Source organism: Carcharodon carcharias, chromosome 17 (assembly GCF_017639515.1).
Source record: "Carcharodon carcharias isolate sCarCar2 chromosome 17, sCarCar2.pri, whole genome shotgun sequence".
NCBI lineage: Eukaryota > Metazoa > Chordata > Chondrichthyes > Lamniformes > Lamnidae > Carcharodon > Carcharodon carcharias.
Genome location: NC_054483.1, coordinates 118809302 through 118835167, shown reverse-complemented (window position 1 = coordinate 118835167; position 25866 = coordinate 118809302). Strand labels below are relative to the sequence as shown.

The window sequence follows — 25866 nt, the reverse complement described above, 5'->3', positions numbered from 1 at the left end:
ATAAGGTTTCCAACCTTGGCTTCCCTCCCACCTAGGCCTCTGACTTCCTGCCATCACCATTCCTGGCCTCTCAATCCCCCAGCTCCCAGGAATTTTGTTCCTCGCAACCCCAGGCCACTGCCCTCCCTCTCCAAGCCCCAATCCTTTTCCAAGGATCCTCTTCCCAGGATTCCAATTTCCCAAATCCCCAGGTTTATAATACCCCCTGACCTTTCTCCTGGCATCAGCCTCCCTGGGATTGTCATGCCTCCCCTCCAACCCTTCCCCCCAACCTATTGACTCACCTTGCCACTTCACTGGGATAGAAACCCCTTGGCCCATTCCAATTGAACCTCCCCACCTTCCCTCCCAGTCAACCCCTTTTCCACCATTCCTGATCAACCCCCCTTCTCCCCTCTGGAATTGACTGTCCTTCCCCATCCCCAGCTCTGCTTCCCCCCACCACCTGATCGACTTCCCCTCTCTCTCCAGAGCAGATGTACCCTATCCTGGGATACTCACTGATCTGTACCCACACCAACCCGAAGCCAAGGCTCAGGCTGGATTCCGGTTGGCAAATTGCTCAATGACCTGACTTGTGAGTTCTCCCTGCCTTACCAACACACCATCCCCCTTCCCTAATGGGTCAGGAAAGCTAAATCCAACCCTTACTGTCTAACTTATCTCAGAGGATCATCCGATCATACATGTAGCTATGAAATAAAAGTAAAATAAGTCAGAAACCTTTTGCAGTGAAACTTGTGACTACTGTATTGAAAGAGTTTTATTGAGCAATGGGTGACAAGGCAGAAAAGGACTTAATGGGTTGTAAAGCATGAGGTAACATCCCAGGGTTATGAAAGGCGCTGTATCAATACAAGTTCTTTGTTTAAAAACTCTGATGCAAAATCTACTCAAAATGGGACTTTACAAGAATAGTGGTAGGTGACAACGACAGAGTTGATTCCTTGCATTGGACAATGGCCATGACATTTCATTCTCACCTCACTATCAGATGTTCCATCTTTCTGCTCACTCGTTTCAGCCTCTTCAAGAGCTGTGTGGATCCTGTCTGTCTGCGTTGGAGGTGTCAGACGGTCAGATTGTCCCATGTCCTCAGTCTGATCTTGGCTGCCTGAAGTTCTTCTCCGTCTTGATCGCTGATGGACCTCACTATCTTTCCTTTTGTGTTGACTCTTCATTGATTTAAGCTTTTGCTCTTTCTTATAATCCTCTTCATTTCGGATCTTGTACTTGGACTGGGATGGAATTAGATTTTGCAGGCTGGATTTTGCATATTTATCTTTATGTCCTTGGTATCCATCTCCTCTGTCCTCCAAAGTCTTTGGGCTAGATCGTCCACTTGATTTTAAATATTGTTTTCTGTCATAGCCCCACTTGTCAGATCCATCTCGATTCAGTTCACAATAATTCTTTAGGGCGGATTCATCTTTTTCCTCCTCTCTTCTTTTATAAGAATGATAGTCCTGTGATCCTTTTCTTTCCATTCCATTATTCCGCTCTCCCCTGTTGATTGCCATCGGGCTCAGATTACTCTTTCTGGGGCTCAGTGAGGAATGCTGGGAAGAACCACAGGAAGTCAAGCTTGGGCTATGAGATTCCACCCTTGGGCTGAACGACCGAGTAAGGGGGCTGCGGGACCTGGGTCTTTCCAATCTGTAACAAGAAATAGTCTAATTGTATAAAACAATACTCAGTAATAAGTTGTCAGTGAAAGTACTAGGTACTTGACCTTCAGTGTGATTTTCTGAACATCACAATTACTTTCAAATGGGAATGACTGGTGCAGTATTGAAGGATCATAGTTAGTAGGGGAGCTCCATGAAATGAATTTGGTCATTCTCAATCTAGTTTCTATTGTTTTCAGGTCCATAACAGGAAATTGCCTAGGGTTTATCCCATGTTGGCACTGATTCAATATCCTCATTCAGAGAGACCTTAGAAACAATTCAACAGTGGCATCGGTTATAGGAATCACATTGTGTGGGATTCCTCTGCAGCGATTTGAGGACTAGCTCCAGACTGATTGTTCAATGAGATTCTGGATCCTGCACTGTCAGAGGTGCCATCTTTTGAATTAAACTGAGTCTTCTTAAGTAAACATAAAAGATCCCATGGAACTGCTAGAAGAAGAGTAGGGGAGTTCTCCTAGTGTCCTGGCCAATGTTTACCCTTTAACCATTACTATAAAAAGCAATCAGTCTAATCATTTATCTCATTGCTGTTTGTGGTGCTTGTTGTGTGCAACTTGGCTGCCACATTTGCCTGCATTACAACAGTGGCTATCTCACTGACTGTGTAGCACTTTGGGGTGTCTCGAGAGTGTGGAAAATGCTACAAAATGCAAGTTATGCATCTTGCCTTTGTCCACATTTATAATGAAAACTGCCTGTGTAAACTTATCAGGTTATAAATATATACTCTGTCACCAGTGGTGATGCAGTCTCTCAATTTTGCATCTCCTGGTTATACACCTGTACTGCAGAGAAACACTGAGTTTTAACCAGTATTGCTTCTTGGCAATTCCAAACTGCTTGTAAGTTTTCCTATTTAAGTATAATTAATGATATAACATCAAATATATAAAGTTAGGGGCAAAAGGACTTCAAAATATGAATTGGACAACCCTATGCACGTCCTGGTCCAATCATCCCTCACCCTCTTACCTCATTACACTTGAAGACTTGGCCTCAGCATCACCATAAATATTGACTAATATATAAGTATTTTCCCAAATTTTGAAAAATGGACCAGATAACGTTTTTTTAAAAATCGGGCTTTTCTGGGGACAGGGGATGCTTTCAGATAAAAGCATAAAAGCAAGCCATCTACAGTACTGCTTTTGTCTGCACTGGAGTGCTGCATTAGAGTGCTTCAATTGGACTGTGGTGAGAGAGGGAGTTTGCTGAAGAGGGAAGGAGTGATCCTTTCATTTTCTACCTTTCCTCAGCAAGAATTCTTGTTAAGTAGGACCTAGTGATTATTTCTTCTGTCCTTAATATTCTCTAAACTAGAGGAAGTAACAGTAAAGGGAATAATTTAAGGGTAGGTCATGGCTGGGCAGCTCAGCCAAGTGGAATGCTCTTCCTGTTCAATGTGGGAAGTCAGGGACACTTACAGTGTCCAAGGTGACCATGTGTTCAGGAAGTGTCTCCAGCTGCAGCAGCTCAAAATCCATATTTCAGAGCTGAGGCTGCAGTTGGAGTCACAGTGGAGCATCTGCAAAGATCAGATCTTCATGGATAGCATGTACAGTGAAGTGGTCATGCCATGACAAAGAATGCACAGGCAGAAAGGGAATGGGTGACCACCAGACAGAATAAAAGCATTAGGCAGGTAGTGCAGATGTCCCCTGGGTTCATCTCCCTCTCCAATAGATTTTCTGTTTTGGATATTGCTGGGGGAGATGGTTTCTCAGGAGAAATGCAGCAAGAGCCAAGTCCACGGCACCACAAGTGGCTCAGCTGCACAGAGTGGGGCGTGTGGGAAAGAGTGGGAGAGCAATAGTGATAGGAGGTTCTATCGTAAGGGGAACAGATAGATGTTTTTGTGGCCGCAGACGTGACACCAGGATGGTATGTTGCTTCCTTGGTGCCAGGGTCAAGGATGTCACTGAGTGGCTGCAGAATATTCTGAAATGGGACAGTGAACAGCCAGAGGTTGTGGTCTATATCGGTACTAACGACATGGGTAAAAAAGAGGGATAAGGCCCTGAAAGCAGAATATAGGGAGCCAGGAAATAAATTAAAAAACAGGACCTCAAAGGTAGCAATCTCAGGATTATTCCCAACGCCATGTGCTAGTGAGACCAGGCATAGGAGAATAGACCAGATGAATGCTTGGCTAGAGAGATGGTGTAAGAGGGAGGGATTTAGATTCCTGAAGCACTGGGACCGATTCTGGGGAAGATGGGACTTGTACAAGCTGGACAGGTTGCACCCCAGCAGGGACCAATTTCCTCACAGGGATATTTCCTAATGCTGTGGGGGAGGGTTTAAACTAGGTTGGCAGGGAGATGGGAACCTGAGTGGGGAGACACAAGAGAGGGGAACAAAGATAGGAATCAAAGATAGAAAAGTAGAAAGCAAAAGTGGAAGGCAGAGGAAACAAGGGCTAGCAGCAAATAGGGCCATAGTACCAAAAAAGTGTATAAAATGTTAAAAAGTTAAGTCTAAAGGTACTGTCTCTGAATGCATGGAGCATTCGCAATAAGGTAGATGAATTAACAACAAAAATAGATATAAACAGGTACGATATGCAATTACAGAGACATGGTTGCAGGGTGATCAAGGCTGGGAATTTCCAAGGGTACTCAATATTCAGGAAGGACAAGCAACAGAAAAAGGGGATGGCAGGGCATTGTTAGCTAAGGATGAAATCAGTGTGATAGTGAGAGAGGATATTGGCTCAGAAAATCTAGATGTAGAGTCAGTCTGGGTGGAGCTAAGAAGCAACAAGGGGTGGAAAACATTAGTGGGAGCTGTCTATAGGTCTCGAAACATTAGTGATAAGGTTGGGGACGACATTAGACAGGAAATTAGAGATGCATGTAACATGATAATCATGGGTGTCTTTAATCTACGTATAGACTGGGCAAACCAAATTAGTAATAATACTATGATGGATGAATTCCTGGTGTGTGTATGAGATGGTTTTTTAGACCAGTATGTCGAGGAACCAACCAGGGAACAGGCTATCCTAGATTTGGTATTGTGCAATGAGAAGGGGTTAATTAATAGTCTTGTTGTGCAGGTCCTTGATGGAACAGTGACCATAACATGATAGAATCCTTCATTTGGATGTAAAGAGAAGTATTCTGATTTGAAACAGGGTCCCAAATCTAAACAAAGGAAACTATGAAGGTATGACGCATGAGTTGCTAAGACAGATTGGGAAACTTCCATAAAATGCATGATGCTGTATTGGCAATGGCTAATATTTAAGGAACGAATGTGTGCATTGCTTTATGGTGCAAAAACACAGCAGGAAAAGTGGCCCAACCATGGCTAACAAAAGAAATTAAGGATAGTATTATGTCCAAAGAGAAGTCATGTAAAGTTGTTAATACAAGTAGCAAGCCTCAAGATTGGGAGCAGTTTAGAATTCAGCAAAGGAGAACCAAGAGATTGATTAAGAGAGGGAAAAATAGAGTATGAGAGTAAACTTGCACAGAACATAAAAGAGGACTGAAAAAGCTTCTATAAGTATGTAAGAAGAAAAAGGTTAGTGTGATACAAGTATAATAATTTTCATAATATTTTTCTGGTTTATTGTGAAGTAGGTTTATGGGGATAAGTATAGATGGGTCTGTCTAGGTGATTTAATTACATTTAGACTGCAAGCTTTAAATCATCAAAAGAAGCTAGATGCTTGACATGCTCATGAGTAAACATGGATGCTGGCTTAACATGTAAGGTGTGAAGGGATTGTTGGATTTCAAAGGGATCTTAATCTGTTTACAGCTAACCAGATAAATAGGGCTAAGAGGTGTGTTTATTTTTCCCAAATGTTACATGAAACATGCAACATGAAAGTTTTTATATTATGAGAAAAATACAGCGTCAAAGGCATATGGAGCAATAGAATTTGCACATTAAAAAGAGAGAAACTTATATAAAGGAGAATGAAAGACAAATGTGAGAGGAGGCCCTATAATATCTAACAGGAGTGTATGAAATAGACTTAATGAAGCCTCCAGTCACGTGTGCATGAGCCTGCTATGTAATGAAACTAAAGTTGGGGAAAAGCTATTTGGAATTCCACTGTCAAGTGGGTATTGTGTTAACTTGCTGGTTCTGTTTTAAATCTAACATCTATTTTGGACCATTGCCTTAAAGGGGGTGTAGCTGGAGGTCATGTTAATTTGGAATTTTAGGAGTTTTTATATTAGGAACTATTATATTACTAGGTAATTGTGGTCTTATGTGTTTGCTTGAAATATTTTATTTTGTTAATAAAAATGTAATTTAATTTTTTAAATTTCTAAAGGTCTTGGTGGACATATTACTTCTGAATTTAGTGCACACATCTCATAATAAATATAAATTGCAAAACCATTGTGATATCCTTGTGGATTTGGTCCGCCTGGCACACATCATCTGCTACATCATAACAATTGGTGAAGACAAATGTAGGTCCCTTACAGTCCAAAACAGGAGAATTTATAATACAGAACAAGGAAATAGCAGAGCAATTAAACAACTACTTTAGTTCTGGCTTCATGGGGGAAAACACAAATAACTTCCAATGCTAAGGAATCGAGAGTCTAGTGAGAAGGTGGAATTGAAGGAAATTAGTATTACTAAAACAATAGTGCTGGAGAAATTAATGGGACTGAAAGCCAATAAATCCCCAGGACCTGATAATCTATAACCTGGGTACTAAAGAAGGTGGTGATGGGAATAGTGGATGTGTTGGTTGTCAGCTTCCAAAATTCGGTAGATTCTGGAACAGTCCTGGCAGATTTGAGGGTGGCAAATGTAACCCCACTATTTAAAAAAGCAGGGAGGGAGAAAACAGTGAATTACAGACCGATTAGCCTAACATCAGTAGTAGGGAAAATGCTAGAGTCTATTATAAAGGATGTGATAACAGGACACTTAGAAAATATCAACTGGATTAGACAAAGTCAACATGGATTTATGAAAGGTAAACCATGTTTGACAAACCTATTGGAGTTTTTTTGAGGACATAACTAGCAGAATAGATAAGGGAGAACCAGTGGATGTGGTGTATTTGAATTTTCATAAAGTTTCTGGTAAAGATCCACATAAGGGGTCAGTGTGTAAAATTAAAGCACATGGGATTGGGGGTAATATGTTGGCATGGATTGAGAATTGGTTAGCGACAGGAAACAGAGAGTAGGAGTAAATGGGTCCTTTTCAGAGTGATAAGCGGTGACTAGTGGTGTACTGCAGAGATCAGTGCTTGGGACCCAGCTATTCCCAATATATATCAACGATCTGGTGAGGGAACCAAATGTAATATTTCCAAACTTGCTGACAACATGAAACTTGGTGGGAATGTAAGCAGTGAGGAGAGTGTTAAGAGGCTTCAAGGCAATTTAGACAGGTTGAGTGAGTGGGTAAATACATGGTAGATGCAGTATAACATGGATAATTGTGAAGTTATCCACTTTGGTAGGAAAAAAAGAATGGCAGAGTATTATTTAAATAGTGATAGATTGGGAAATGTTGATATACAAAGGTCCTTGTACACCAATCACTGAAAGTAAACATACAGGTGCAACCAGCAGTTAAGTAGGCAAATATTATGTTGGCCTTCACTGTAAGAGGACTTGAGTACAGGAGCAAGAATGTCTTACTGCAGCTGTACAGGGTCTTGATGAGACCACACATGGAGTATTGTGTGCAGTTTTAGTCTCCTTAGCTAAGAAAGGATATACTTGCCATAGGGGGAGTGCAGTGAAGATTCACCAGACTGATTCCTGGGATGGCAGTGTTGTCGTATGAGGAGAGATTAGGCTGACCAGGCCTGTATTGACTGGAGTTTAGAAGAATGAGAGGGGATCTCATTGAACGTATAAAATTCTGACAGGGCTGGACAGACAATGCAGGGATAATATTTCTTCTGGCTGGGGGGGTCTAGAACAAGGGGTCACAGTCTCAGGATATGGGGTGGGCCATTTAGGACTGAGATGAGGTGAAACTTCTTCACTCAGAGGAATTCTCCACCACAGAGGCTGTGGAGGCCATGTCACTGAATATATTTAAGAAGGAACTAGATTTCTGGGCTCTAAAGGCATCAAGGGGTTTGGGAAGAGCGCAGGAGTGTGGCATTGAGATAGAGGATCAGCCATGATCATAATGAATGGTGCAGCAGGCTCAAAGGGCCGAATGACCTACTCCTGCTCCTAGTTTCTATGTTGCTTTGTCTCATAATGCACAATAAGCCAATGGCTAAATTTGACACTGAGTCCACTGGAAGTTATGTAGCTAACTCATCACAGTTCTGTCCATTGGTACCAGGTATTGACTGACCTAACCAGCAGCTCTAAAGGGAGTACTGGAGCCCACTCAGAAAATCCAGTCAGAAGTAAGAAATGAAAAGAGAATAGAAATACTTCCATTTGTGTAGCACCTTCATGATCTCAGTAAGTTCTGCACTTACAGCCAGTGAAGCACTTGTAGCCACTGTTCTAATATAGGAAAGCAGCAGCCAATTTGTGCACAGCAAGATCCCACAAACAGCAATGTGATAATGAGCAGAGAATCTGCTTTTGTGAAATGCTCATCCTGTCCCCTCAAAAATCTTGCCATCTACTGATGGTTCAGACATACTTTGCCCTACTCCCCATCCCCTCACCCCTCCACCCCTTTCTCGATCCTTTAAGCCATCCCTTCAAGTTGGACTCTACAAGGTGCCACCAGATTTCCCTTCTAAATTCCAATTGGGGCCATCACTCAGGGATCACCAATCAAATGGAATTGAATTCAGCCTTCACAATGGTTCAACCATCTCACCAAAGGTATCAACAGGCAGCGTAATCATATCATCCACTGACTTCCCTATAACCGCACAAATGAAAATCACCCCTTTGTATTTTTATTTTGATATGAATTTAATTTCCCAGAAAGGCTCCATTTTAAACAAGCTATTTGAACAGTCAAGATAACTGCAGTTATTAAGATGCATTAAGATGTTAATAAATACATTACATTACCTGTCCCAGTCTTTGTGCATCTCCCTCTCCTTTTGAGAATTAATATCATTGATGATTGAGTCAACGTTCTTTCCTGGTTTCTAAGGAGAGTTCAAAGAATACAAATTAAAGCATGCTTTCTCTCTATTATGGATCAAACTCCAATTTCCCTAACAGCCATATCTGATAAAATGGGTGATCAGGCTGTAGTTTTCTCCTCGGTTGCTTTAGTATTGATGGCATGTTCGCTCTAAAGGAAGCTAAAGGAATAATTATTCCTCCTGAAAGATGTGAAATGCTAACCAATGGCTTTTTTAAATCCATCACACAGATGTCCTGCAGACTGCAGGCTGTTGCTATCAAACATATAACCATAGTAGGGATGGTTTGGTACCAAAAGCTAATCAGCACCAGCATTAATAATTGTATGTGTATACCTATTCTAGCACTAGGGAGCCAACAGACAACAGGTTTATTGCAAGAGAACCACAAGGTAGGAGCATAGGAATAGTCCTTCAAGTCTGTTTTGCTGTTCAGTTAAATCATGGTTGATCTGCACCTTAACTCCATTTACCTGTCTTTGGTTCCATAATCCCTTAATATCCTTGCATGATAATAAAAAATCAATCTCAGTTTTGATATTTTTAATCGATAGTGAATAGAGGGAGAGAATTTCAGATGTCCACTGCTCAAGGGAAAACAAGTCTCGTCTATTGGACTTGCCCTCAAAATTTAGCTCCGGTATCATTCTTGAAGCACCTGCACAAAGGTCAAGCTATCCTTCTCCACAGAGCTGTATAAATGGAAACTGAAAAAGAAATCAGTAAATAGCACTAATTTATGTTCATTGCAAAGCTGCTGTCTCTTATTTGCTACTGCACTAAATCTAAACTTTGAAAATCTATTATTAGTGCAGTATAGAACAATCAATGTCATTTTCAACAGGAAGGGTAAAGTTTACACAGGTATCTACAGAATGTAGCCTGAGTTTAACAGGCAGGTGGATTTGAGATGACCTTTTTGGCAATGTCAGAGTGGTACAATGAGATCAGTAATCTCGGTTATTCTGAGATTGCCCACACACACACTCATTGGCAAATGTCTGGGCCATTAAAGAGGAAAGTAACACCAATACTAGAGAGTTAGCGATAGCACACTGCTTACAGCTTGATTTTAAATGATCTTTTAGATATATAACCACCCTTATGGATTTCATTGCATGTAGGAATGGGCAGGGGGGATGTATGAGAGTGCTGACAGATGACAGGGTCCCACGTGAACATCCCACTCCACAGAATGATAACCAGTGTTAACACATTATTTCACAAACAAATAAAGGTTTTATTTCTGTGGCTGTTCAAGTATCTGCCAAGTAGCATGCCAAGATAAACATCAAACAGGCCAGCTAATAAAGCTGAAAGCTAAATATTGCAGATGCTGGAAACCTGAAATAAAAGCAGAAAATGCTAGAAAATCTCAGCAGGTCTGGCAGCTACTGTGGAGAGAGAAACAGAGTTAACGTTCCGAGTCCGTAGGACTTAAAAAGTTAACTCTGTTTCTCTCTCCACAGATGTTGCCAGACTTGCTGAGATTTTCCAACATTTTCTGGTTTCATTTCAGCTAATAAAGCTGTTGAGGCTGGGGGCATCAATCGAAAATTTCAAAACGGAGGTTGGTAGCCTGTTATGAAGCAAGGATATTAAACATTACAGAACCAAGGCAGGTAGATGAAGGTAAGAAGCAGATCAGCCATGGTTGGGCGGGGGGGGGGGGGGCTTGTTTTACAACCCCCCCAGTGGGCATGTTTGAGATGTTGGGGGCACGTGAAATAGGACAGGTGGTTAACCCACTGCTTACCTGCCCACCCCTGAGCTGTCCCCCCATAATCTGGTGGGCAGGTAAGGCATCAGCCAGCCCACCTGCCCTTAGGCTATTGTGGCCCGAAAATGGACAATTAAGGGCCAGATAAGGGCCTTCTTCTGCCTCTGCTGCCACAATATGATGGGCAGTGGAAGGTGGAATGAAGGAGGCCAGACCACCAGCTCTGGTGAAAAGGTGGGAAGGAAGGTGGGGGGGGGTATTACTGTACTGGCACATATAGGACTAACGTAGGACTGAGTATAGTACCACCCACACAATGATGTAGGAGAGCACATGAACCACACCCAGGGTCAGTCTAGTGTTGAACAGAGGCATGTGTACTGTTGCAAAACTCAGATACTTACCTTGGAGCTCACGGACTACAGTTTCCGGCAGGCCTCAGGATTTCTGCACATGCGCCGGCCGGGATAGGGTTGCACATATTCACCTGTTTTCACGTCTTCAGGCCTGGAACCGGCCCTGCACACATGCGCAGAAAAGAAAGTGAAACTGCAGATCAGGTGACCTGAAGAGGAGCACCACTACAAAGAAGGTGCCCCAGGGAGCAGGATACAGGGAGGGGGTCCCAAACAAGGGAGTGGGACAGAAAGGGGTCCAAGAAGACAGTCCCAGGTGAGGGACAAAGGTAGGGATCAGAGATAGACTCCATTAAGTCATGGCCAATGACAGTAGCAGAGAAAAAGGCTCAAAGTTAAAGAAAGAGCTGTGGGGAGCAGACTTGAAGCAAAGTGGGCTTGAGAGAAGCCGAGAAGATCCGAGGGGGCAGCTGAAAGTTGGTGACTCCTTACTGTGGGCCTATTGGAGTAGTGGTGTTCTGCTTGGCACAACCGAAGACCTGAAATTGTGCTTGGAAGGTGAAGCTTAAGTATACTCTGAGATCCAGGGGAAAGGAATCTTGGAAGGTGCTATTGAAGCCCTAGAAGTGAATCCTGGTTGAAGCCATCTGTGTGAGAGCAACATGTGGCAGAGAATTCTGGGCAAGTTCTTCAAATGTGGAGATTGGAAACCCGTGTGAGAAAGACAGAGTTTCAGTGAGACCGGTTGCCTCACAGTGTAACAAGCATCAGCGTGTGTTGTTGAGAAATCCATAAAGTCTGCTTTGGTTGCAACTGTCATTTACTTTGGAGTGTGGTGTGTCTGACCACAGTTCTTCAGTTGGTTCACATGTGCTGCATATTTACCTTGAATATTAGAGTATAAGATAGATATTGTAAACTGTTTTATCTTTCCGAATTTGTATGTGTCTGTAAAAAAAATAGCTGGAGTGAAGGAAGAATGAATTTTCAAATCATTTTCTTGTGTTTGTAATGAGATCTTTCCATCCTTTTTGCCTGGTGTTATATTGTTTATTTTCCTTGTTTAATGTATGTTTTGTTATTTATCGTTGTTAAAAATTCATCAGCAGACTCCTGTGACCTTGTTCAGTAAGTTACCTCCACAGTTTCTAACAAAAATAAAAGTTAGAATCTATTAAGCCAGGTTTCACTCTGGGATCCGACTTGTCCAGTATTAACATCAACTTGGGTTGTAACAGCACCAGCAGGAATGGAGACAGCTCCTTAGCTTGTATCCTTTACTGTATATTTGCAAATGGTTCTAAGAACCTACAACAGATACCTCCTTTGGGAGGACTGTCCTGTGCGCATTGGGGGGTACCGCCCCTAAGATGTTATCCCCCCTTTGTGCCTCCCTGCTTGGTCTCCAAAACTTGACCACCCCAACCCAACCCTGCTCCCAGGGTCCTGATTCTTCCCTGTCAAAAAAGCACTGACTTATCTTATTCCGACATCCATGACACTTCTTCCCGGGCACCGACTTGTAGTCCCAGCTGCGGCCACTACTGTGACCGGCTCTGCAGGGAAGACACAGCTGCTGGCCAACCTGACTGTGCTCACAACCAACCTTTCTACAGCAGGAGGGCGAGCTACACACCCCCATTCCCCCTCCTCCCCCCCACCCAACCACCCCAACTCCCATAGCCCCCTCAAATCCAGTTCACGATTTACTTGAATGGTCAAGAGGCCAAATGTCCTACTCCTGCTCCAATGTTCCTAAAGTGCTCAAACGTAACATCAGACCAATGTGCTTGCTCCAATATAATTGCACAGATCAGTTCTGTCAAAACACTGATTCATAAAGCAAGATTTTAAAAGTGATCTGCCACCAGGGAGAAACACTATAGCTTTGTAGCTATCGTTGAGTTACCCTGCCCTTTACACTACTCAAACTGCTTGGTTTGTAGTTAAATTAATTAAGTAATCGCTTTAGTATTAATACAACCAAGGGGAATCAACAGGATGCCTTTATTTATTCTGGTAATTGTGATGGTGGAGAGTGAATCGGAAGGGTGGTGCTGTAACTGGGTAAATCACATTGGAAAATATTATTTTTCGATTTAAGAGGGCGAGTTTATAAAGTGAATGGTAGAGTGAGCTCTGAGTGAGCATGACTGATTTCCCTACAACCCAGATTAGACCCAAGTGCAAAATATGATCCAGGCAGGGACTCCTGTGTGGGATAGTGCTACTGTTGTTTTTAATATTTAACAGGTGGCTGTGTAACACAAGTGAAAGGGCATTTCATTCCTCCCCAGAAGGCAGCGAGTTTGAATTCTATTGAATTGATCGGTAGCAATAGAGCAGCAACATGTACCATCTTGATGAATTGGGGGAGGAGATGATATGCACCTTCTATCATCTAGTTAAGGGAGCCTATTAGAAGTAGTCCACCCATACTCCATATACACTTGTCCACACACTTACCCTCCTCTTTCCATCCCCATATTGGCCTATAGTTTGTTTACTTCTGCAGATTTAGAGGGGCACATCTCTGGCAGAACAGGGCAGGGCTGCTATTTATCACAGAGATGCTCCCCAGACATCAGCCCATCTTCTGGCTTTTGACTCATTTGAAAATCGGAGTGTCAGGGGGAGCTCTGACCTTTGCAGTGGAGTCCCATTGAATACAAGTTTGCTGAAGGACTAAGGAGCAGTTCAGGCAGCCTCCATAATGGTGATTCAATAGATAACTTACCGTTTAGGCATTTGCATTCCATCAGTCAGAAAGTGATTGTGCAACCCCAACGTGTGTCATGAAATGAACATTTTATCATAATATTTTTCTGGTTTATTGTGAAGTAGGTTTATGGGGGTAAGGATAGTTGGGTCTGTGTGTGATTTAATTACATGTTGTAGTCAAGCAGATCGCAAGCTTTAAATCATCAAAAGAAGCGACATGCTAATGAGTCAGCATAGATGCTGGCTTACCATGTAAGGTGTGAAGGGAATTTGCATTTTTAGATAAATGAAGGGATATTTGGATTTCAAAGGGATCTTAGTATGTTTACAACTAGCCAAATAAGCAAGGCTAAGGAATGTGTTTATTTTCCCAAAGGTTACTGACAATATATAGTGCCAACATAAAAGATTTATGTTATGAGGCAGTTATAGCTTCAAAGACATATGGAATGATAGAATTTATATATTTTAAAAGAGAGAAACTTATATAAAGGAGAATGAAAGGCTAGGTGTCAGAAGGCCATCTAACAGGAGTGTGTGAAATAGCCTTAATGAAGCCTCCAGCATTTGTGTATAAGTCTGCTGTCTATTGAAACTGAAGCCGGGGAAAAGCCATTTGGAATTCCACTATCCAGGGTATTGTGTTAGCTTGCTGAGTTTGTTTTAAATCTAAAATCTATTGTGGACTGTTGCCTTAAAGGGAGTGTAACTTGGGGTCAGGTTAATTAGGAATTTTAGGAGTTATTATAGTAGTAATTGTAGTCTTATGTTTGTGCTTGACATCTTTCATTGTGTTTATAAATGTTTTAATTTTTAAAAAAATCTCTAATGGTCTTGGTGGACTTATTACTTCTGAATTCACTGCACACGTCTCATAATAAATACAAATTATAAAACCGTTATGATAGTGCGACCAAGTTTCCCTCGTGGATTTGATCTACCTGCCACGTCATAACACATGCTAAAAAACATTTGTGATTCCCTCCATTGGTCATAGAATCACAGTGCAGAAGAGGCCCTTCGGCCCATCGAGTCTGCACTGACACATGAGAAACACCTGACCTACCTACCTAATCCCATTTACCAGCACTTGGCCCATAGCCTTGAATGTTATGATGTGCCAAGTGCTCATCCAGGTATTTTTTATTGAAACACTGGATGCTTGGCTCTAACAGGTATTACCTTGCAGCCAGTTTCTGAAGAATTTGAAGGGAAATATGTTGGGGTATGCATTTCTTTGATTTCCATCTAGTTTACATAATGAAATTTGTTGCATTGGCTTAATGCCCACTAGTGCATTGTCCACTAATGTGTTGTCCACTGGCACATTGTCCACTAGTGTCCTACCCACTGACATAAGGCATGAGTTTCCAGCCGGGCTGTGGTGGGACCCACCGCAGGGGAAGCAACGGTCTAGCCAAAAGTCCATTCACTTTCGGTGGGACTGGACGATCATGCTGGTGGGCGGGGCCGGAAAATCCCGGCCATATTGTCCACTAGCGCATTGTCCACTGGTGTGTTGTCCACTGGTGTGTTGTCCACTGGCACATTGTCCACTAGCAGTCATTGTAAGCAAAAAATGTTATGGAGACGGGGGGTATCGGGGTGTGGGCCTCACACCAAGGCAGGAGTGCAGTGAAGCATGTTTCTGAGCAATTCTCTGCTCTCCTCATTCTCACCAAAAAAATCCAACGAGGACACGCAGGAGTTTACAGCGACTGTGTCATTTCCTATTCAAATTCATCCTTTCCAAAACTGGAATTCCTGATTTCCCTCAGTCTCCTCTTTTTTTCTGTTCTCCACAAGCTGTTAAAAGGCAGCTCAACTTCACCTACCCACTACTTCTTGATCGATACCTTCTGCCCTACTGAACTGTTAATTTCTAAATGCTCTGGCACGACTTTCTTTATCTGTATTCATTCCTGGGATGTGCGTGTCGCTGGCATTTATTGCCCATCCTTAATTGCCCTTGAGAAGGTGGTCATGAGCTGCCTTCTTGAAGCGCTGTAGTCCATGTGGTTTAGGTGCATCCACGGTGCCTATAATATAATTTCAGTATAACCTTACCTTCAACTTGAGCTCCTTGTACTGTTTGGACATGCGGACCAGTAGCTGTTGCTCATTAATGGCAGGAGGTTTCTGTTGATAGAATTGCACCATTGCCTGTGCTGCCTCTGGATATGCCATCTCCAAAAAGGCCTGCAAAACAGCCAGAGATAATCAGTCGGTGCCCGGTGAAAGTGATGCTCCGGTTTAGTATGCTGGGCTGCTGTGCTGGGCAGTGAAGGGTACAACATGGACTGATGCTTGTAAATTTCTACACAGCGAACTCCCAGCCTCAACTGAGGAACCCTGCCGATATGGAGTTCAGCAGCTTCTCATAAGAGGGACAGAAGGCAAACCTTTGCACATCCTGAGCAATAGGACACACTGGTGAAGCTTAGTGGGTTAAAATAAAATTGAACGTATCAGGGCCAGGGTTTTCAGCTCGGCTGTCGCGGGGGGGCGGGGGGGGGGGGCGCGCACACTCGACACACCCGAGCATGAAATAACATTCGGAGAGGTCGGGCGGATGTCCCGATGTCACCGCGCACTCGCGCGACATTTTGGTCAGTGGGGCACACGCGAGAATTGGCAGTGCGCCCGGTGACAATTAAGGGGCCTATCAAGGCCCTTGAGCAGCTGATTAAGTAGAATTTTTCACTGCCCGTCCAGCCTTATATGGTTGGCGGGCAGGCAAATGGACCAGGCGGCCTTTGCATTTTTTGTGAAACCTCATCCAACGGTGAATAAAGGAACAATAACAGTTTTTGGAACTCGTTTTTCACATGTTCCTCTTCGCGTGACTGAGTCACATGTGGGGACAGGTTGATATTATTTGTGGAGTCTGTATTTTTCATTTTAAAAAATCCTCAGCTCCCGGTGCCTTCAGGGAGCTTTCAGTGAGCACCCTCCCCGTGAGGAGCACCATGTCCTTTGAAGGACCAGCCAGCCTGAGAGTGCCATTGGCCGACGGTTTTGTGGCAGCTCCTAGGCCCGCCCACCGCACCCACCTGACGCGGGGAAAATCCTATCCCGGCGATTCCATGATCAAAATTCATCCAGGTTTAAAAGGAAGCAAAACGCTTAAAAGGTGCATGAAAATTGAAAGTGTTTCACTCTGATCACATGACATCCAATCAGAGCTGTTGTTCCTGGGCTTTGTCTCAGGATGGACGTTGGGGGTTGATACCTCAGCTCTCCAGTTTGACGCAACAACACAACTCTTTGATCCATAATAGACAAAGTAAGTGTTCAGCAGCGACACCTACAGGAAATGGAGGCTTTACAGCTACTTTGCATTCTTACAAAAGCTGTCAAATATTTGACTGGACAGGCTGGGGTTCTTTTATCTAGGCAAGAGAAGGAGCGACTGAATAGAGGTCATTAACATATGAAAGGGTTTGATACAGTAGCCGTAGAGTAGATGTTTCCACTTGTGGGGCAGTGTAAAACTATGGGCCACAAATATAAGATGGTCACTAATAAAACAGAAAAAATAGGATCAGAGGCACTTCTTCATCCAGAGAGTGATTGGAACGTGGAACTTGTGGAGTAGCTGAGAAGTGTAGTATAGATGTATTTAAGGGAAAGCTAGATAAGAACGCAATAGAGAAAGGAACACAAGGTTATGCTGATAGGATTCAATGCAGTTGGGTGGAAGGAGGTTTGTGTGAAGCATCAGTATTGGATATAGAACAATAGGATCAAGTCACTCGTTACTGTGCTGCAAATTCTATGCAGTTTTATTTGCTTTACTTCTAAATAAGCTTTATTGACTTTAAACTGGGTGTATTTTTTGTAGGAACGCTTGAGGAGTGCTATGTTATTACAGATTTAAAAGGTACATTTGTGATTAACAGCTGGTCAAAATCAATTTTCACACCTGGTTTGTGGCCCTCATGAGGATGTAGTTGGTGACTTTTCCAAATGGAAGTCCAAGATTAATGACGTCACTCTCAGTGCAGCTTCCTTCAGGAAGATTACAGATGTGAACAACTCGGCTGGGTCCAGACTTCCTCTGTGGAAACAGCTAGAAATAAAGCATATTAGCTTCAAAACACTGGGGAATGCTATTGTGTTAGAAACTCAGATGACAAACACAAAGACAAAATCTGTAACAGGCATAACATACTCATTATTCCACTGTGCAACACCATAATCTTGTGCACCCAGAACTTACCCACTTGCTGTTACATTTTTTTTTGGAGTTCAAATCATGAGGGGTCTCGACAGCGTAGATAGAGGGAAACTGTTTCCATTGGTGGAAGGATCAAGAACCAGAGGGTACCAATTTATGGTGATTGAAGCAATGGGTACATAAGGAAAAACTCTTTTATGCAGTGAGTGGTTAGGATCTGGAATGCACTAGCTAAGGATGTGGTGGAGGCAGATTCAACTGAGGCCTTTAAAAGAGAATTGGATAATGATCTGAAGAAGAAAATTTTGCAGGGTTATGGGGAAAAGGCAGAGGAATGGGACTACATGGGTTGCTCTTGCAGAGAGCCAACACATAAATGGTGGGCTGAATGGTCTCCTTCTGAGCTGTAACCATTCCTATGATTCAACTCCATGTCTGTTAGCCTTGGACAGAACCTTCTCTCATTCAAAAAATTCTGGCATGGGACCATTTATTTGAAAGGGCATTTAGCCCTCAGGTGTATGCAGCAACGCAATATTAGGGGAGATGCACAGGCCCCGCAAGAATCGGAATGGAATTGGAGGTGTCCTTACGGTGGGAGATTAGAGGGAACCTGGAGTCTACTGTTTATGTCACTATCATGGGCACAACCAACGTCAAACGCATTCTTGTGGAGGCATTTCCCTCCCACTCTAATGGCCCAAATCAGCACTGGGCCTTCATTTTTATTAAGCCCTCATAGCCTTATGGCAGTGCTTGTTAATTGCCCCCTTCTGTGTTGTCCAGCCTTTGACATGAGCTTACAGGAGGGGCCAATTAACAGCTAAGGCTTATGAGAGCTTAATAAAAATGAAGGCCTTGAACTGTGAGGGTCATTTGTGTGGGAAGGAAACCCTTCCATAAGATTGGGTTTTATGGTGACAGTGCCCATGATAGTGGCACGAGGTCCCTCTAACCTCCATTGATAAGGCTATCTAAAGGCTAAATGCCCTTTCAACTACCATAATTGGCTACTTGCCACGGATTGGGGGCGGGGCAGGGGGGCGGCTGTGGGGGCAGCTGCTGCTACAGTGAGCCCACATCTGGGAAAATCTCCCGGAGGCAGGATCACGTCAGGGAGCAGACCCACACAACTGAGTCTGATTTATCCGCGCACTCCGCCTCCAAAGGTTGGAAAGATCCCACTTCTGTCCAGTCCGGCTGCATTCACACTCCCACAGTCAACGATCTTCATAACTGCTGGAGCACCATCAGCTCGAGGATTTCAGCAGGTCTCATTCAGAGAGCCATCACAGAAATGACGGGCTGAATGGCCTCCTTCTGCGCCGTAACAGCTCTGCGATTTTGTGAAATGGTCCAACACCAACAGGACATGCCAGTGCTTCCCACATGTTCAAAACAGCTTGCAAGGGATCAAACTAAAGAATCTTCACTGGGTATAGCGAACGCTGTGAGAAATATTTACTGCTCAGTGTAAATGAAAGAGAGGAAGAGGAAATGAAAATAAACCATGCGAGTGCAGAGATGACAAACGATATCATATAATTTTTAGTTGTTTTCAGGATGTGAAAGACGCTGGAAAATCTGTGTAAAGCTCCTTGGGACAGTTTTCCATAGTAAAGGCAATCTAAGAGGTTGAGTTTTGTACTTATTTCCCATCTCTAGTCCCGTGAGGAGATGGTGCTTCATAGCATTTGCCAGGCCTTTTCGTCGGGGGTTAAGGGGTGAAATTGGTCTATATGTCAGCAACGCCAAATAGGCTCGTAGCAAATTGAAGGCCACTTTTTCAACATACCTGATCATCTTTCCACTGGAAGACACAGAACTGCTTTTAGTTGATTTGAAATTAGAAATCTTGACAACATTTTCCAAGTCAACGGAAAATAAAAAGCGGCACCAGTGCTGCCGATTCACAAGTAGCCTGTTTCTCCACAGAAATTTGGACTGAAGTCACCTCTGGCTGAGACTAGTAGAGGTGGTAGGTTCACTGCCCTGAAGGCAGTTTACAAGGGCCCAGTGGCTTTCATGATCGTTTTATTCTGGTGATAGCCCAAAAGTTGCCAGATTTACCGAATGCAACATCACAACTTGCCCCAGTGAGACATCTGGATTGCCAGCTGAGCCCTGATAACTGATATACAACCATAAATGTATACAAGAAGGTTCAAAGGCACTGCAAATAGTTATACAACAGGGGAAAAGCTTCTGGCCAGGATTTTGCAGCCCCTGCCATCATGTGTCTACCCCCCAAACCCGGCGAGCCATTTAAATCTCCATTCAGTTGGGCAGGGCCATAATATCCTGACGGGCAGGAGAGGCCATAAAGTCCTGGCCTATATGTACAGGGGGTAAATAAATGCAGCAGGATTAAGCCATTGGTGAAGTATAATGGTGTCCGAGGTGTTTATATTTCACTTTGTCAAAAGGTTTGGAACCCCGTGATTCAATTTTGAATCTTTTAATGGATTCATTTATTATCCGGCATCCCAAAACCTGTAAAGACTTGAAAACCGGGAAAGTACAATCCCCATCCGGCATTGCTGTCTGTCATATCCAGGTCACGGCGTGCTGCTTCCCTGCTCTTTGTACAGTACTGTTTAAAATGTGGAGGTTAGAAATAGTTCTTATTCATATGGTGGCTAAACAGGAATTGAATCACGCCTCAAAGTAGTGTTTTGTTTCTCGTATTTTGTGCAAATGCGAATGAAAGACCCAAAATCCAGAAAATCCCTGCATCAGGCACACATCCAGTCCCGAGTTTCCTGGATGCAGGGTCCGCTACCTGTGTACATCACATTTAATGAAGAATCTAGCAACAGTTTCTGGATTTTTGTACAATTGCAGCAGATGTAATCACTCCTCTGGTCAAAACAAAAAGTAGTTGCTGAATAACAGCAAGGGTCCTTTCTTGTTAATCGTTGTTTACCGAAATCTATCCTTGGCATGTACATAGGTTAATAAGTAGCCTCCCAGAAAATATTATTTCCTTGGATCATGGGCACCCAATCCTTGCCCAGTTTCCCTCACAATCTGAAGAAACTTAGTAGGTGCCAAGGAAGAGTGAGTAATTTTATGCAATGTGAATATGGCGCTGGCCCCAAGTTTATTTCTGGTGCTGAGACCATGTGGGAACGTGTATCATCTTTTTGGAAACAAGGAATGAGGCTGTCTGATCCTTACTGAACCTTGAGCTCTTTGCTGACTAGTGTTTGCTCTGCCATTGACCAAATTTTTCCGAACCTTAGTTCAGGGTTCGGCAACCTGTTTCACCTTAAGAGACTGTTATTTTAAAAAAATGCCTCAAATAAAAACTATTGGGAGCCTCAAGATGAAAATCTGACACCTCTAAATCAAATATTTAGCAAATTGCCAAATGTCTCTGGCAGGAAGCATAATTTCTTACATAGTAAAGAAAATATAAATACTGAGTTTATATATCTGTTTGTATCTGTTATTATATAAACCCTGTGGGAAAACCAGGTATTGATCTTTTTATGTCTCACCTTATCTCAGCCAGCAAACATCAAATTAGAGAATCCAATGTAAGAAAAGGCCATGTGGAGGAACAGGCCCATTACTTTGCGAGTCTACGTATTATTATTTTATAATGGCCTTCCCTTCCACATGAGAAGTTGATCCCTTACTTTAACAAACACTTGGGGATGAATTCTGCCTACATCCGCCAGCGGGTTTGGAAGGTCCATCACCTACCTGCCCCCCCCGCCCCCAATCGGTCTGAAATTTTACTGGGTACAGGGGAGGCCCCTTGAACCTATTGAGGCCCTTAAGTGGCCTTTTAATGTTCACCTGAGGGCCTCATACCGCCACTGCCAGTATTTTACCCACTTTGGCTATGTGGGCTGCTGCTGAGCTGTTTGGGGGTCCCAAGGCCCATCATAGTCACCACCCCCAAGGTCATCCTCCTCTTAAAACCTTGTTTAAAAACATTCATTCATAGGACGTGGGCATCACTGGCTGGGTCAGCATTTATTGCCCATCCCTAATTACCCTTGAGAAGGTGGTGGTGAGTTGCATTCTTGAGCCGCTGCAGTCCCTGTGGTGTAGGTGCACCCACAGCACTGTTAGGAAGGGATTTTGACCCAGCGACAGTGAAGGAACGGCGATATATTTCCAAGTCAGGATGGTGAGTAGCTTGGAGGGGAACTTCCAGGTGGTGGTGTTCCCATCTATTTGCTGCCCTTGTCCTTCTAGATAGTGTGGTCTTGGGTTCAGAAGGTGCCGTCAAAAGGTCCATGGTGAGTTCTTGCTGTGCATCTTGTAGATGGTACACACTGCTGCCACTGTGAGTAACTATTAGGATAGATAAAGGGAAACCAGTAGATGTAGTATACCTGGATTTCCAAAAGGCATTCAATAAGGTGCCACACCAAAGGTTAATCAGTAACATAAAGGCTCCTGGACTTGGGGTAATATAGAAGCATAGATAAAGGATTGGTTAACGGACAGGAAGCAAAGCATGGGCATAAAAAAGGAAATTCTCAAGTTGGCAGCTGTGACTTGTGGAGTGCCATTTGGATCAGTTCTGAGGCCTCAGCTAGTTACAATCTATATTAATAACATAGGTGAAGAGACAGAGAGTATCTAAGTTTGCTGATCATACAAAGCTAGGTGGAAATGCAATGTGAGGAGGACACAGCGAGGCTGCAAAGAGATATAGACAGGTTAATTGAGTGAGGAACAAGATGGCAAATGGAGTTTAATGTGGGAAACTATGAGGTTATTCACTTTGTTCATAAGAACAGAAAATTATATGTTTTAAAAGGTGTGAAACTTGTAAATGTTGATGTTCAGGGATACTTGGGTGTGCTCATACAAAGAACATAGAAAGTTAGGATGCAGGTACAGCAAGCAATTAGGAAGGCAAAGGGCATGTTGGCCTTTATTACAAGGCGATTGAAGTACAGGAATAAAGAAGTCTTGCTATAATTGCACAGGGCTTTGGTGAGAACACCCTGGAGTTTTGTGTGCAAGAAGGGTATACTTGCATTGGAGGTGGTATAGCGAAGGTTCATTAGCTTGGTCTCTGGAATGAGAGGGTTGTCCCATGATGAGAGGCTGAGTAAATTGGGCCTATAAGTTCTGGAGTTTAGAAGAATGAGAGACGACCTCAAAATAAGATTCTGAAGGGGCTTGACAAAGTAGACACCAAGAGGTTGTTTCACTGGTCGGGGAATCTAGAACAGAGGGGGACACAGTCTCAGGATAAGGAGTTGATCTTTTAGGACTGAGATGAGGAGAAATTACTTCGCTCAAAGGGTTGTGAATCTTTGGAATTCTCAACCACAGAGGGTTGTGGATGCTCCATCGTTGAATATATTTAATGCTGAGATAGATTTTTGGTCTCTCTGGGAATTAAGGGATATGGGAAGTGGGTGAGAAAATGGAGATAAAGCCCAAGGTCAGACATAACCGTATTGAATGGTGGAGTGGGTTTGACGGGCTGTTTGGTCTTCTCTGCTCCTACCTCTTGTGTTCTTGTGTTCTTTTGCCAATGAAATTTACCCAGCAGACCAAAGCACCACTCATGCTCTAACCCACTTGTTTCCTTTTAATCTGTTTACCTCCTCCATAGGTCTGAGTAGCAGCTCCCTCTCTCCAGTAATTAGGGAGAGGGGAAAATCTGAGATTTTGGTAGATGTCAATTCTTATTACTACTTCGAGCAAATATAAGTTACCACTAATAGCAACAGAATTATGTGAACGCCTAAAGTAAATGTAAAGTCTATAAAATCTTAACACGCATCCACTATCCATTATCAATGGACCATGTTCACATAAGTTACTATTCAACATATCTTAATTGTAGGACCCAAGAGATCATGACCTATATATAATGGGCAGATTGTAAATAGCATCTGCCTCACTCACTGTTGTTTATGACTTGGCCATAAAGAGTGATGGGATTACCAAAAGATTAAATTGCTTTATATAACTACAGCTATATATAATAGATTATTTGACAATTGTCATGGTAAAAGCTTATATAAGTAGGATGGTGATACAGTTCTTATTTATGCTGGGTTTTTTATGCTTGATAAGTAACTATAAAAATTTTAGTTAAATAAAATAGATGCTAACATGAAAATAACTATTAGATTTAGGATGAATTGTCTGGATCTCCACATAATTCATTTCCAACCCACGATTGTGCTGAGTAATATTTTCAAAAATGCGTGCATAAAAATGAATATCCACTGTGCAATATGAAGCCAACTCTACTGCATCCTTGATCTGCCACAATGGAGCAAATACAGTCTACTGACTGGATAATACAGAATCCCCACAGCAATAGCTGCTCTGACTTCTGAATGCTTTGATTCTGTCCTTGCCTTTGTCCAATTCAACACCAAGAACAACTTTCATTGCTTAAGCCTGTTAATGTAATAAAGCATCCCAAGCCACTTCACAGGAGTGATTCCCAAACAAAATTTGACACTCAGATATTAGAGGCGAGACATTAGGTCAGGCGACCAAAAACTTGGCCAAAGTGCTAGGTCTTAAGGACAGAGAGGCAGAGAGGTTTGCGAAGAGAATTACAGGGCAGAATTTTCCCCCCATCGAGGGGGAAGTTTAGGAGCAGGCGCGTGGAGGTGTGCCTCTGATCAGTGCCCCCAATTGGGGGTGTGCCGGCATTTTACATGGGTGGGCAAATTAAGGCACTATGTGCTCCCTGTGCGGGGTGGTGGTGGTGGTGGTGGTGGTGGTGGTGGTGGGGGGGGGGGGGTGGATTCCCTGAGCTGAGAGTGCGTCTTTTGTGCTTGCTAAGTGCTGTCTCAGGGAGATTGGCTCCACACTAAAAAATCTGAAAAATAGAAAAAAAAAATTTCCCTGACATGTCCCCTCATGTGACACTGTCATATGAGTTGGGACATGTCCATCACTTTCAAAGACGTTTTTATTACATTTTTAAAAACCTACATAAAACCTCATCCCGCCCGTGGATGAGGTTTGATGCTTTTTCTGAAGCCCGCCAGTGTTCCCGGCCTGCCCACTGACCTTAAGGTTGGACGGGCAGGTTCACTAATTACTTTAGTGAGTTTGTCAAGGGCCTCAATTGGCCATTGACAGGTTGGGGGCCACATAGCTGATTCTGCTGAGCCCCCGCCTACCTGATAATTGAAATGGGGCCCCCCGCTCGCCAACTGGGAAATCCTGGCCATAGAGTTTAGATCCTAGGCAGCTGAATGCACAGCCACAACTGTAGGAATGGATAAAACTGGGATGTGCAAGAGGCAGGAACTGGAGGAGTTCAGATATCTTCAAGGGTTAGGAGATGGAGGAGGTTACAGAGGTAGGGAGGGGTGAGGACATGGAGGGCTTTGAAAACAAAAATCAGAATATTAAAATTGAGGTGTTGTTGGACTGGGGGCCATTAAAGTAGGTCAGTGAGCACAGGGGTGATGGGTGAATTGGGACTTGGTGTGAGTCAGGATACAGATAGTAGAGTCTTGGATGAATGGGCTAGGTGAGAGACCAGCAAGAGAGCATTGGAATTGTGGACTCCAGAGGTAACAAAAGCAAAAATAAGGATTTCAGCAGAAGATGAGCTGAGACAGGGCAGAGATGCACCCAGCAGCACTTAAATCCACAGCTCCTGCTGACACCATCATTGTTATCAGTTGGGACATTTTGAAAGAAAATATTGCCGGCAGATCTGATTCCTCGTTGCTAACAACTCTCAGGTATTTTTCTTGTAGATAATTGAGAACACAAATAACTGAAATACAGATTCCCCATGTGGTACTGTCCATGAATGGCATCCATGTCAAAGGTGGTTAAATCTCTTGGAATTTATTGAGTCTTCTTCAAAATGGCACATGCTTTCGGAAAGCTATTCTTGGCTCTGAAGAAGTTGACATTCTCTTCAAGAACACCAGCGGAGCCAGACCCTGAACAATTGTTAAGACATTCAGCATGGTATCTAAGTTCCATTGGCCATTGGGGATCTTGCAAAACAAAGGACTCATTGAGGGGCAGAAGTTTGAGAGCAGCAATAAACCTTCAACTCAATGCCTCGGAACACTTGGTGGAGAATTTTCTCCCTGTTGGGGGGGGTGGGTGGGTGGGAGCGGGTGCGCAACCGATCATCGCCACTCGCGATTGGC

General features: G+C 43.3%; 1 protein-coding gene across 1 annotated transcript in view; it reads right to left on the bottom strand.

Annotated features, from left to right (window-relative positions):
- rbm20 (RNA binding motif protein 20) overlaps window positions 1-25866 on the bottom strand; it is a 245824-nt gene that overhangs the window by 54179 nt on the left and 165779 nt on the right. The window contains exons 6-9 of the mRNA XM_041210365.1: window positions 17486-17632; window positions 15628-15759; window positions 8684-8763; window positions 984-1656 (exon numbers count right to left, since the gene is read on the bottom strand). Of these exons, the coding sequence (XP_041066299.1) occupies window positions 984-1656; window positions 8684-8763; window positions 15628-15759; window positions 17486-17632 (1032 nt within the window). The remainder of the gene's footprint in view (window positions 1-983; window positions 1657-8683; window positions 8764-15627; window positions 15760-17485; window positions 17633-25866) is intronic.